Below are 14,837 nucleotides of genomic sequence, written 5' to 3' on the forward strand. Positions count from 1 at the left end.
AACTACTTACTGAATAATGCATTTATGGAAAATATTAATTACCGGTTACAAAATTGTAACCATGTATTTAATAGCAGAAAGCGCAAAAATATGAAATGATTGGTGAATGCTAAAAGATTTAAGATGGTTCACTATAGTCTCATAAGGTAGAAATACCGTATGTTATGTGTATTTCTTCCAAATTCAACTCGGAATCCTTCATAAGAACCATTGTTTTCGACATTCATTCATCCTTTTTTGAATATTAAAACTAAGTTATTAATAGTGGTAAATCCTATTTGGGAGTAAAAGTGTATCTTTAAAATGAAACCTGTTGCCGGAAACAATACAAACATTGTCGTAGGAAGGCCCAGAACTCTGGACTAGAAACATTTGAAAATCTGAATTGTAAAAATCATGCACTAGTTTCAGTGGATATGTTTTAATCGTTTAAAAATTGACAAGTTCATGACAACAAAACTGAAAGTAAAAACTATCTTGCAGATGCTATCAATGTTTACACATCACAAGAATAATGCCCTCAGTTTCTCCCAATTTCACCGGAAACCGATTTGTTAATGTAAAATTTAAACCACCACTGGGAACTTCTGAACATTCATCAGTCTTCTGTGTGATTTTGCTGTTGTCATTTCCTGAACTATTGTTTCCGGATGTATTTGAGGTCAAATTATGAAAGCACTGTCTACTGCACATATCTGTTGTGCTTAGAATACTTTGCTGTTCTAAAGTTTGATCTGACTTGGTTTCCTCCTCTTTATCATCCTGCTTAATAACTTTATGTCCATGTGTACTAGCATTATCTCCAACATTATCCTCTATGGCATCATTTACATGCAAGTCTTTACACACTGATGAACACTGATCAGGTAGTTTTGTATCACAGGGAGAGTCTAATGACAAAATGTCAGTTTTACATTTGTATTCAGGAATGATAAAAACTGAGTCCAATCTCTCAGATGTATTCTCAAATGAACAGTGTGTGGCAACAAGCACTGTGGGATCAGGAGAAAAGCCCTGTATAGGATGTGTTTCAGGGCAGGTTTGTTGAGAGGCGCAAAGCTCAGCCACAGTGTCCATCAAAGCTTCACTTGTCAGAAGAACCATCCTTCCACCTGGCTTCAATACTCTGTAACAGATATAAACATTTAACTAATTATAAAGGCTATCATAATCACACAGAAAATATGTTCAACTTGCTCTCAACAGGATGTATGCTCTAAACCCTGGCATCAATATCACTGTGTCTGTTGAAACAAGAGCCCAAAGATCAAATGCCACTGCATGTTTGTTGTTGATTCATTTGAACAAGGGACATAACTGGCCTTAATATATACATCAGTTCTTCCTGTTGCAAAACCTGTTTTAATTCAAACACAAACCTGCACATTTCTTTAAGCATGCAACAATAGAAGAGCTGAATATCTCCATCCACTGCATGGTTCTGCCCGAATGGAGCATCAGTCACCACGGCGTCCACTGTCCCAGCCCCTAGGCCCGTTCTGGTGGCCTCTCCCTGGATCAAGTGGACAAACCCGCCAAGTCCAGCATATTGGACATTCTCACTGGCAAGCTGTAGTTGTGGTGCGCTTTTGTCCATGCCAAAGAATAAGGCATCCTAAAAATGTTATGTCCTGTACATTAAATGAGGAAAACAGTTAAGTCTGTCTATTCCAATGGACAGAGGTTTTGAAAGAAGAAATGAATGAAGATTTAAAGTGGAGGGAAATTGAAAATGACACTGGAATGTGTACAATAATATTATTTGTAAATAACACCGAAATAAACACCAGAAATATGCCATTAAATTTTACAATTAATCATACAGATAATTCAGATAATTTGCATTTTTTTAAATGACCTCAGATAGTTCAGATGGTTTTACTATATACATGTACATTGGTGTCTGTGAAAAGCTGAATGGAAAACCAGGAGTAGGTAAGTCCAACAGAATGGACCTTCAAGTATAATAGTCACCACAATGGACCCCCCCCCCCCCCACTAATTTTACATGCACTGCAAAGTGAAAAACTACGAGAAAAAAAATGTATGTTGTATTATTTGAACTCTGTAATGTTCTTCTGCATGAGCATGTTAATTACCTTCTGGCACATGGCTCCCTCCACAAGAATTGTAGCAGCCCCACACATTGGATCCATAACTACCTCCCCGCCAGCCAGTCCACACAGACGAACCATGATCCAGGCAACAGTGCACCTAAAAGTATAAGATACACAGATATGTGAAAACAAACTGCAAGAACTTTTATCTATAATTTAGTTTGGGCCATTTATTTCACATATATATCAATAATCAGTAATCAATACTGTATTAAACAAGAGCACCGTCTCTGGGTGCTGAACGCTCATCTGATTTTATCCTTTTATGGTTGATTTCTTTCATATTGTGCATTTGATAGTGAACAGTTATTCCAAAGTTTGAAAGTGATAGCTTTGATAGTTTTCATGTAAGTGACCTAAATGCAAAACTTAACCAACGCCTCTAACAACGACAATCAAGTGATGACAATAGCTCTTCTTTTTTTTTAAAAATCAGACGAGCTAAAAATCAACTATCAATACCCATTCAAATAATACAAAAAAAAAATGGGGGTTACCTATGGCCATGATTATGAACCGTGTCAAGCCTGAGATCAGACTCAAGTGGCAAAACTGAAAATCTTCATTTCATTGTATCTTTCTTTCAAGTTGAGTTTTGATGATGAAATTGCTAAATTTTATTACTATTTGATTATACAGTTATTCACATTAGATTCAAGATGATTCTTTGTATTTAAATTTCATAAGAGTGCTTTTCTGAGTTTGAGTCTACACTCAGACTTAAAACTGTCCGTAACATGGGCCCTGGCATCAACAATTCACATTATGAACAATTGCATAATAAAATGACTATAGCTTAGTTATAACTGTTGTAGGTCACCTTAAACCACAATGACGTATGTAGACCCTCTGGGACAATGGCTTATCAGTCAGTGGGATTCCTACTGTGAGGTACTGGTCATTCATGTGGATGTTCACTTCATACTTGGGATTGTGAAGATTTGTCTTCCAGCCCACTGTTTTGCTGATAAGCACAGCCATTTGCATGGATGTTCTCTGAAATTAAACAAAATTACTTGTTGATAAAAGTTTAAACTTTACCTTTACAGAAAAGTTTCAACTTTACAGAATAGTTTGCCACCTTTCTAAGAAAGAAGGCAAGTTGAACTAATCAGAACTATCTGTACATTATTTATTGTAAATGTTAGAAAGTTGCAAATTTAATAGAGTTTACTAATCATTAGATTATGAATTACATCAATGCTTTAAAAAGGATGAACAAGGCCTTAACTTTATTTTTTTTTCATACAAATAGCAGTACTAATTTAAGGCACTGGTATTTCACCTGCAAGTCCAGTTTACACTTTGGTTTCCCTGCAAGTTTACAGGACACTCTGAATGTTGTTCCATCACTTTCAACTTTTCTCCTCTTTTTCTGAGGACAACTATCAAGGGCATCCTGCTTCACATCAGGCCTGACTTGTTCAAGTTTTGCCAATGTATCCAGGGCTTGCCTCCAGTCGTCTCTGTTTCCTAGATGGCTGTGTAACAGTGTTAAAAGCCCTCTTTTGTCTGAAAAATACATCACTGATCGTAATATTCTGTGAATAGAACTGAAACAACAGATATGATTTTTTTTTCATTTTGTTTAAGTACCACCCACTTCCCCTGCAATAATGACTTGGAAATAATCTTTGCAATAATTTACCATAATTACCTTCGTAACATTTTTTAAAATTCTTATATGACTTTCAGTCTTAACTTTTCAACACAATTTGTGAATGAATAATTTTTAGATCAATATATATATATATAGAACATAATTATGATCTTTATCCGAATACACAAATAAGCTTGTTATTGGGACATTATCTTGCAACATTGTGATAGTCTTAATTTGCCTAGTCACCACATGGCTTGTATAATCTTGGTAACAGTCAAAAGGGTATCTTTCTTGCTGATGACATGAAATAACTTATTTTACAACCGTTCAAAGCAAAACCAACCTGTTAGTTATAAGAACAAAAATTACATATTCCTTCATAAGTACATAAATTCTTTTCAAATGATAAACATGAATATAAATATAAATGTATTATGGCATTACCAGGAATTCAAATTCATGTAATTGTTTATCAGATACCTATCTAAAATCCAATCGCAAGACAAGTTCACCTTTCTTGTCCACAGGTACATGGGTGACTTCCACAAACACTCTTTCTGCAGTTTTCAATGTCAGAAGAGTTTTCTGTATCTTCTTCAGTTGGTCAACTGGGTCATTTATGGTGAAAAAAGTTTTTCCCTCTGTAACAGTTGGCTGCAACTGAAATTAAATCAGCATTGTGTAATAACGAGTTCTACACAAAAAATAATACTTAGAGTGTCTAGTCAAAGCTTATTAGTCCCTCTTTGCAAATAATTCCCATGGTTTCTCATCTTCAGACAAATTAATGTTATCAAAAGTTGTATCTGAAAAAAACAAACTGATTTTCAAATAAATTTGAAATTGTAACTTAAAAATATATATTGCACTGTCTGATACTTAAACTAGTTAGCTTTGAACTTTTTAAAACCCTATTTATAGCAAACATATTGAAACATTAAAATTTAAAACATTTAAACAAAGTTTTCAAATTTTTACATTGTATTTACATTCTATAAGGGCTGGTAATGAGTTCTCAAGGGCCAGTTACTCCGAATTCTCTGAAGACAAAAAGCCACAACTAGTTTTATGAACAACAAGTGCAAGGAAACCTTTTTATAGGTCCAGCAAAGATCACCAATATATTTATAGATAAACAGTTAAACTAGAATTGTGCCCAAAAGACATGGATGTTTCATGTATTTGTCTTATGAATGTTGGTATGAAAGTAAATTATGATATAGTAAGTGCAATGGAAATTACTAATGAACACCCAAAACATATTTGGTTTTAACTTTCCTTAAATCATCAGTAGAGCAAAAAAGGTGGCTACAATTCTTGTCAAAATGTATGCAGCACAACCCACTTCCTTTGATTAAGATCAGCTGCAAAATATGTCTGAACACCAAGTTTGAAGCAAAACCTTAAAAAAAGGTGTATGAAGAGTTCATCACACAATATTTTTCCACTATACACACTATTTTAAAATGATCATTTTCACATGATCATCTGTAAAATCCTCCTTATGCCAAAATGGTGTAGGAGATTGACATACCAAGATTTTATCATGACACTATTATGACAAAAAATCAAACAGGCCCTAATTCTGGTGAATGACATTGGGCCATAATTCTGGTGGATGACAAAGGGCCATAATTCTGGTGTGGGTCATAATTCTGGTGGATGACAAAAAGCCATAATTCTGGTGGACAAAAAGGGGCATACATATAAATCGTTTCAATGACAAAATGTTTGCAGGAAAAATGTTTGCTTAAATGAATATTTGTTTTTTTTGGTGTTAAGTGCTTGTATATTTAAAAAAATACTTGATTAAAAATTTCGAATATTTAAGCTGCCTTAAATACTAATACTAAAGTTGCTAAGTTTACAACTTACAAAATCTTTATTCTTATTTGTTTTTATTGAACACAGTAATAAAATAATAACCCAAAACAATTTGGTAACAGTTTTATGCTTGTTAATTATCAATTTGCTTTTAAAAGAGTCAGGGAAATAGGCAACTGCCCAGTATACTATGCATACACTGATACAACTTTATATACTACACACAAACATGTGCGTACATTACTTTGACTTAGACTCTTACACGCCAGCGGCAGATATAATTATGGCGAAAGTAGCTGCTCAGGCAGTTCAATACCGTACCTTTAAGTTTTCTAAAAACAATTCTTTTAGCTCTTCAGTGAAGAATTTCTCTGTACCTCTGCCAATCGTGCTATAAAATTTCATTGTTTGAAAATGGACTAATTGTAAAGAAGGGAAGTAACTGTGTAAGAATATTTCATAAAGTAATGTAAGGCCTTATACTACCTACTCACAGGGTTAGATAATGTCACCTATTATCTGGCTATTTTAACACCGGGCTGCGTCATCTTAAATTTTCACCTTATACTGGTACACAAAGTTGAGTAAATGAATAATAATAATAATAATAATAATAATAATAATAATAATAATAATAATAATAATAATAATAATAATAATAATATATAAATCATATTAATCATATGAATCAGCAGGACACTCAGATCTGAGATCAGATGGACAGCAAAGGCCAATAAAGATAAATATCAATACACATACCAGTACATTATTTTTTTCGTTTAATTAATTAACGAGAATAATAAAATATATTTATAAACTGTAATGAAAATGAATGATGAGATCATAACAAAGATTAAAATGGCTAGTAAATGTAGAACAGAAAAGTCAAAAGCATGCGGTTAAACACTAATGAACTATTTTAAATTGCACATATACGTTCAGACAAAGTACCACTAAACACATTTATAGGTAAACAATACGATATTATCACTTCGATCAAATCGTATAGGGTACAAAACAGTACTGTAGTATAAGTAAGAAAAGGGCACCAATTACGTAAATATGACTAAGTACTTTCTAAATTGTATTATTTATAGCCATGTGGCAAAACCCCATACATGCATCTAACCAAGCTCTATTCTAAACATTAAAGAAGGCAACAACAAACATCAAATTATGAACTAGAGGAACAAAGCACCCCTTTCCGTCAGTGGAGTTTACTTTGAAAATACTGACAGTTACTTTCATCTCTTAAATGTGGGTGAATGAAGTTTTGGGGCAGTGGTAAGGAATGAGTCGCTGCCGTAACTATCTGCTGTTAACTTTGCTACGTTAGCAATATTCTTCTATCTAGAATTTAAAGGATGTTGTTTTATACTTACTATATCATGTAAATAAGTAGACCCATGATTATTTATTATTTTGTGTGCCTGTAATGCTATCCTTCTGAACCTTCTTAGTTATAGAGTGGGTAGCTTTGATCTTTGGAGAATAGTGTCATCTAAGGAATAGTCATCATACATAAAGCGGAGCGCTCTTTGTTGTATTTTTCAACACAGAAATACCAGTGAGAGGACAAAAGTTTTTTAAACATGACACGATAATAGAAATTAATTTTATCAAGTTTGCACATATGATTTCCAATCCTTTTAAGCACATTCAATTGTCTTGAGGAATTCTTGCAGATATTATCTAAGTGACTGGAATTAGAGTTGAAAGTCGAATGAAGCCCGAAGCGCTTTAACCTTATCTTCACATATAATTGGACCACCGTTCACTCAAAAAGAAAGATTGTTCCGTTTTGTCCTTATGCAAATAGCTATAACTTGGATTCTATCAGTATTGACTTTCATCTGATACTCAGAGAATCACTGGATCAAAGACTTGCTGTCACATTTATATCATTGTGGCAGCTTAATGGGATATTGACATCGGTATAATTATAAAGGTCAGTATATAGTGGACAAATTGAAAACAGTATTAATAAAAATGTTAAAAGAATCGATCCAAGAATAAATTCTTGAGGAATGCTTTGAATAACTTCTTTGAAAGCACTCACTTTATCACCAAGTTTCACATTTTGTATACTGTTGATTAAGTAATTGCTAGCCAGATTAAAAGCCTGACCGGAGACGCCGTATGTACTAAGTAAATAAATAGTTGACCAAGCTTGTAAGCGGATTGACAACATTTGGCTTGGAAATTCTGCTTATTTAGCAGATATGCAATTCTGACCATTTTCTTTCTGGCGCGTTATTTCACAGGTTAAAATGACCGAATGTTAACTATAGTTCACCTAACCAGGCTTTATAAAACAAAAGGGACGTAAATGACCTTGTCTTTGAAGCTTTTTGTATAGCAGTAACCTTTGAAACATTTTTATACTATAAACATTTGAATGGGAATACTGTTATGCAGTTTTTTTGAAGTGATGTCTTACCCGATATTGCTATGGTATGTCTTAATATTTTTTTCTAACTTCTCTGTTGATATTAATGTTATGATATAGATAGAATATTGGGGTATTACTTTAATTTTGTAATAAAAAGTATCATAACTTTGAGACCAACCTGCTTCCCTTGATTAAACAAGAGGCCCAAGATGGCCATATATCGCTCATCTAATTGGAATAAGGATTCTTAAGTTATTGATCGTACACTATTCTAAACGCCGCTCGTACAAACGCTCCAAACGCCGGCGAAACTTTTTTAATCGAGCGTAAACAAACTTATGCATATGTTGAACAAAAGTACAACGGGCCATTACTATTACTTTAATGAAGTTGGAGTTACATGAATATAACAAAGGAGCACATTGTTACGGTGAATTAGTTAATGAACTTTGAAATTGATATCTTCAATGATTGTAAAGCAAAAAAATAATTTTAAAAACATTTCAGTGAATGAATAAAATAAATCAATAAATATTTTGATAAAATGGACATATAAGGGTAACATTTTGAATTTGGGTCAGTGGTTTCTGAAGGGAAGATTTTCAAAGTTTTACGACGTATAGTGGCAACTAGCTCCAAGCATGGTAAACAATACCTGACGACAATTTCTGTGAAATTATTCTGAAATCGGGCAAATAGTCTCTGAATAAAGGTTTTCCATGTATACATATAGTGAAAAGAACCACTCTGTCGGTCATGTGCTATGTGCTTTTTGGGGAGGAGGAATTTGATAGATGGTCGCCTAAGGAACATTTCTGTGAAATGATATTGATTCTGTGGAGAAAGTTTTACCTTTCGGTTGCATAAACAACCAGAGTTCTTCTTGGAACCAGTTTTATTGAAGTTAACTGGAAGAGGACCAGCAAAGGAACATTCCTTTTGAAGCAAGATTGAAATTGTCCAGTGGTTTAGGAGGAGAAGTTGTTTGGAGGAAAATGTTGACGACGTACGACGGACAACTAACAACTACGGGCGACGGATAATAATCACCCTATAACAATAGATCATGCTGACCACATAAGCAATAAACAGCAATACGTGTGCTTATTTCATGCACAACTCTGTGCACAGTAAAACACACAACTATCTTTTTCCCCCAAATTACTTCCTTACTTACTTAACAAACAAATATGCTTTATAAAAACATTCAAGAAAGTGAGCGACGAGCTGAATTTAATTGATGGCAATATATATTTACCCTTTTTTGTAACCATAACTCCAGAAAATTATCTTCTTTTTCAAATTCTGCTTTCCCTGATATTAATTTCTTCGCAAAAATTAAACAATGGTTTTAGTAAAGCATCTTATGCGGAAGTATGCGGAATCAAGGCACAGGCCTACCACATAACGCGTGCGGGAGCTCTATGCAGGACATACACTGTATATACTTCACCGTTAACTATATGCTTTATAGCATTTACACACAAAACACGCATATTTTTATATAAACGTGGCTACCCCCCCCCCCCCCCCACCCCGCAGCTGTAATCTTTCTAAACACTTGACTTTGTCTTCCATACCCGATACCTTGTATGATACATGTCGATATAGACATTATTGTATGATCAAATACTCTCAACTTGTTTTATACAGTTTGTACCGTGTTCTTTTTTAAAAAGCAGAATGTACGACCACCTTCACAGTTAAATGATTGTTCTAAACCTTGTCTTTATGAAATGTTTTTTTACTCGCGATGAACAACTTATTTTAAACCTAATTTGACTTGTAATTTTAACATTGGTTATGTATATTTATTATAGTATTCAGCATTATCTTTGTAACGTGCTGCTTATATAAAACCAAAAAATGCAGTGCGTTCAGAATGTAGTTTGATTCAAATATAAACTGCGTTTTATGAAACGATTTTAGACTTTAGATAAAACAGCCGCGTTATCGAACTAGGAGGTTCAAGTTCTATCATTCTTATTGATATAATGCCCTTATCTATCTTCAGATTACTTAAATATATGGTCTCGTATAGCTGCTTACCCAATAAAGTTTTGTAAATATTCACTTCCTTATAAAGATTGTGGCTCTTTTGTTTATAAAAAGTTGATAAGTTATTTTTCAATCAATGCTTAAAGAAGATACGAATCTTATTTTGAGCTCATTTAGATAAATTAACGTTGGTGTAAACATGTTTTGAATTGCAGGACTAGTTCATATTGACCACCTTTAGTCTCACCAGGGAAATGGATGTGAAAGTTTTAGTATTTATACTGTTATCGTTTTCATTCTTCAAATACTGTCACCCTAACAAAGATGATTCCTACTGCTCAAAAATGAGCACGTGCGCTGAGTGTACATCCAAGGGTTCGTGGCTTTTGGGCATGAAATGCCGCTGGTGTCCCCTGGAAAAGACCTGTCATGCTGTTGGATCAAGAATTAATCAATGCACCATAGAACAAAATATCAAGGATCCTTCAATGTGTTACCATGTTGTGCCAAAATCAGATTACAGTCACGATAAAGCAGTGATGTATGCGAACTTGTCCGCAGCAGCATATTCGAATGACCCTCAAATGTGTATAGAAGCAATGATTCCAAACAGAGATATCGTCGTGTGGGACGTGATTGGCGCAAAGTGTGATGGACCGCTTGCCAACTATGACGACTGCTCAGCATTGATCGCCATTGACAAGAGTACACACCAAATCTTTGTTGTGTTTTCTGGTAGCCATGCAAGTACAAAACAAGTTGTCGATATTATCTCACAGACCCTTTTACCAAGCAGGTTCAAGAATATTGGCAAAGTGCACCGCTACTTCAAAAACACGTTTGATAAACTATATCCATGTATAAAAGACAGTGTAGACGAACTCTTAAAAGGTGGAGATTTCGAGAATGCTGAACTCGTATTGACAGGTCACTCGTTAGGCGGAGCGCTGGCTTCATTGACATCAGTTGCATTTGCCATGGAAACGTCCCAAATATCGAAGAGTAGTATTTCGTTATACACATTCGGTCAACCTAGAGTTGGAAACAAAATATATTCTTATAATTTTGACCAAAAGGTTACCGACAGTTGGCGAGTGGTCAGTAAACTTGATGTATTTTCAGTTCTTCCGCCACAATTGCAGTTTAAAAGATATTTAGACATGTTGTCCCGCAAAAAAACTGCTCATTAATTTGATGAAGGAAGTACGGAATTTCCCTAACATACCTTACCATCATCATACTCAAGTGTACTACCCAAATGGAAATATGGACAAAGATTCGTATGTAAAGTGCAAGGGGAACGAATTTGATGAACAATGTCGTATGCCAATAACAGATTATCTCATCGATTTCGAAAACCTAATTGAGAATCACAGATACTATTTTGGAATTAACGTACCAGCTCACTGCAATGAAAACATCCTCTCCAAAACCAAACGTTCAGTTAAATGGAAATTTCCTGACTATAGATGCAAAAGGATTCCGGTGAATAGACCCAGCAACCAAGTAGCCGGGACAGGTTTGAAGTGTTAATTTTAACCGTTTTTTGGGATAATTAGTTTGTTTCTTGTATTTATAACCTTATTTTTACAAATGTAAAATAACAACCAACCATTTGCAACATATCATTTGATATATATTATCGAATAGTAATAGTAAGCATAAACACGCTTTTGCAATTCATCATTGCTTCGTTCTCCTTTGCAGATATTATACGCGTGAATGAATCAATCTGTACCTTTGAGAAAGATTTTTGTGGCTGGACCCGAGGAACTGAAGGTAATTTGATCAACTGGCTGAGATGGAAAGGGCATACAGATGACAAAAGGAGAACTGGGCCAACCGCAGATCGCAATAATGACAAATCTGGTTAGTACCTAAATATAACGATTCGATTGTATGGTGGCTTTTACCTTGGTAAACAAAGTTCGATGTGTTATATTGTAGTCACCGTACTGTTCGGTCGAACCAATTTAGCCAAGCTTAAATCTTACAAAGATAATGTGCATAAACGAAACGACTTGCAAATCAAGATGTTCTATGATGGCGTCCAAGATGGCCATTACCATATCAAATATATCAAATATATATATACTTTCATAATTATTCCATCAAGAGAACTATATTCTAGTTTTCTTTATAGCTTAAGGGGTTGAGTAAACTAGTTACTTATTTGTAGAGGTAATGTTCCGAAATTTTATACACACTGCAACCAATTGCGTTGCTATTAGTTCAAAGTCGAGGATCTCAAATACGATATTTGGTAATATATAGGCATTTGATCGCATTGCCGGCATGCAACATGCAAGCTTTTAATGAAGATTTGCAATACTGACATTGGGCCAGATAAACGTTTTTATACCCCCCAAAACAAAGTTTGGGGGGGGGGTATACTGGAATCGGGTTGTCCGTCTGTCCGTCTGTCTGTCTGTCTGTCTGTCCGTCTGTCCGTCTGTCCGTCCGTTTTTTTTTTGTCCGGGATTCATCTTTGTCGTTATTGAACAAATCATTTTCAAACTTTCAGATATTAATGGCCATGATGTAAACTTGCGCCTCTGTGAAATTGGTACGGGTCACATGACCCTGACCAGAGTTATCTCCCCTTGATGTGTTAAAGTAGGCAAAATAAGCCCTGTCCGGGATTCATCTTTGTTATTATTCAACAAATCTTTATCAAACTTTCAGAAATTAATGGCCATGTTGTAAACTTTCGCCTCTGTGAATTTGGTACAGGTCACATGACCCTGACTGGAGTTATCTCCCCTTGATGTGTTAAAGTAGGCAAAATAAGCCCTGTCCGGGATTCATCTTTGTTATTATTCAACAAATCTTTATCAAACTTTCAGAAATTAATGGCCATGTTGTAAACTTTCGCCTCTGTGAATTTGGTACAGGTCACATGACCCTGACTGGAGTTATCTCCCCTTGTAGGCAAAATTAGCTTTGTCCGGCCTAACTCCAGGGCAAACAACCTAGACATGGAGGGGTGGGGGGTATTCGTTAGCCTATGGCTTACAGTTCTAGTTTTTTTTCCAATGGTCGCCTTTTGCCAATATATTGGAGAGTCTCTTTAACTACAGGAACGAAATTGAAAGCGAATTGTAGGCTGCTTACGGAGTGACGCTTAAAAGGCGCACACTATAGGATGATAAATGTTTGTAATTTTATTGCAAGTTCATGTTTAAATCATTTGACCTTAAAATGATCAAACAAAAAAAAAACTATGATTTATTTGCGTACAGAAGAAAAAACACATATTCGCGATATTTTGGCGCATTTTAACCGGTGAATTTGAGGCCAAGTAACTATTAAAGATAAAGAGTTTTTGCATCCTTCTAAATTTTGCGCCTTAAAAACTTTTTGAAACCAATTTATTTCTAATTTAGGTTATTTCATTTACGTCGACGCCACAAGAAACACTGGAAGGAAGGCGATATTAAGATCCCCGAACTTTCCCATCAGAACGTACTGCTTTGAAATGTTTTATCATATGTACGGGGTCTCATCGGTTCTCCGCTCCCCTCAACACACTGGGACGCTGCATGTACGGGCGCATTTAGGAAACTCGAAGAAGGGAAAGGATATTTTCACACGATCGGGGAATCAAGGAAAAGAGTGGCTACGCATGGCGTGCACCATTAAGGCTGAACTTATGAACAGCACGTTTTATGTAAGTACATGACTGTCTTACTATAGTTATATGTTCAAACTGGATGTTTTGAGGATCAGTTACTTGATCATTGTACGTGGAATAGTATTTGAATGATTCTTTTTGTCGTGTATGTCAGAATAAAATATTGATTTATCAAATGCGCAACGCAAAGAAAACAACCTTCATTTCCTTGATCAATTAAAATCATGTTTGTTATATTAATCTTATTTTTATCTTATTTTTACTTATTAAGCTGACGTTGATGGCTGAAGTGGGTGAAAGTTATCTCAGCGATGTTGCAGTTGACGACGTGAGCGTGACGCCTGGACGTTGATGGCTGAAGTGGGTGAAAGTTATCTCAGCGATGTTGCCGTTGACGACGTGAGCGTGACGCCTGGACGTTGATGGCTGAAGTGGGTGAAAGTTATCTCAGCGATGTTGCCGTTGACGACGTGAGCGTGACGCCTGGACGTTGATGGCTGAGTTGGGTGAAAGTTATATCAGCGATGTTGCCGTTGACGACGTGAGCGTGACGCCTGGACGTTGATGGCTGAAGTGGGTGAAAGTTATCTCAGCGATATTGCCGTTGATGACGTGAGCGTGACGCCTGGACGTTGTCTAGCAGAGGAGTGTCACCCTTAAAACGGCCCCTAGCTATATCCATTGAAGGGAATATACCCTGAAGCAGTTGGTTTAAACATATGTGTGTCATGAACATATACAAATGACAACATATATTTCATATAAAATATTTAACTGTTGAAGTAAAACTTGATTTAGCTCATGTCTAAGGTAGATAATACGATTGGGCACCAGCAGAACCAAAATTGTAAAGAACTATTGCTTTGTTTCATTATATTTGGAAATAATACCAAAGGCGACCAATCGGATCATTCCTTTTTCCATATTGACGGTTTTAAATACTTTAAGTACAAAATAATCTCTATTTAAACCATCCGCATATATTCAAAATAAATAATATATCGTATACCCTCCCTTAGATTATTTGATTTCAAGGGCAACACCCTTCGACCATAAATAAATTATTTTTTGAGTATTGAATATGTGTGTATATACTGATCTTCCAACATGTTTGATTTGCATGAACTTTTTATTAACATTATTATTTTGTAGCGCGAGTATCACATGGTTCTGAGTAGCCATTTTTATCAAGTGATATTCATACTATCCAGAGTTATTCACTTCGGGAAATAGAACACAGGGGGACGCATACTGAATAGCCAAAAAACC

General features: G+C 35.2%; 2 protein-coding genes across 3 annotated transcripts; one reads left to right on the top strand and one right to left on the bottom strand.

Moving 5' to 3' along the window:
* Window positions 1-71: 71 nt before the first annotated feature.
* On the bottom strand, window positions 72-5,956 carry LOC128209527 (THUMP domain-containing protein 2-like). Its single transcript, XM_052913580.1, has 7 exons — window positions 5,866-5,956; window positions 4,233-4,380; window positions 3,403-3,629; window positions 2,938-3,113; window positions 2,100-2,214; window positions 1,380-1,615; window positions 72-1,126 (listed from the first exon to the last, which is right to left on the bottom strand). Exons 1-7 carry the CDS (start codon window positions 5,947-5,949, stop codon window positions 490-492), a joined length of 1,623 nt encoding a protein of 540 aa, XP_052769540.1. The 5' UTR covers window positions 5,950-5,956; the 3' UTR covers window positions 72-489.
* Window positions 5,957-10,078: 4,122 nt separating this feature from the next.
* On the top strand, window positions 10,079-14,082 carry LOC128209882 (MAM and LDL-receptor class A domain-containing protein 1-like). 2 transcript variants are annotated; one of them, XM_052914141.1, is made up of 4 exons: window positions 10,079-11,453; window positions 11,642-11,803; window positions 13,321-13,604; window positions 13,840-14,082. In XM_052914141.1, exons 1-4 carry the CDS (start codon window positions 11,129-11,131, stop codon window positions 13,918-13,920), a joined length of 852 nt encoding a protein of 283 aa, XP_052770101.1. In that variant the 5' UTR covers window positions 10,079-11,128; the 3' UTR covers window positions 13,921-14,082. Both variants share the same exon structure in this region; 1 of them encodes a protein (XP_052770101.1).
* The last annotated feature ends 755 nt before the right edge of the window (window positions 14,083-14,837 follow it).

This window comes from Mya arenaria, chromosome 11, assembly GCF_026914265.1.
Source record: "Mya arenaria isolate MELC-2E11 chromosome 11, ASM2691426v1".
Taxonomy (NCBI): domain Eukaryota; kingdom Metazoa; phylum Mollusca; class Bivalvia; order Myida; family Myidae; genus Mya; species Mya arenaria.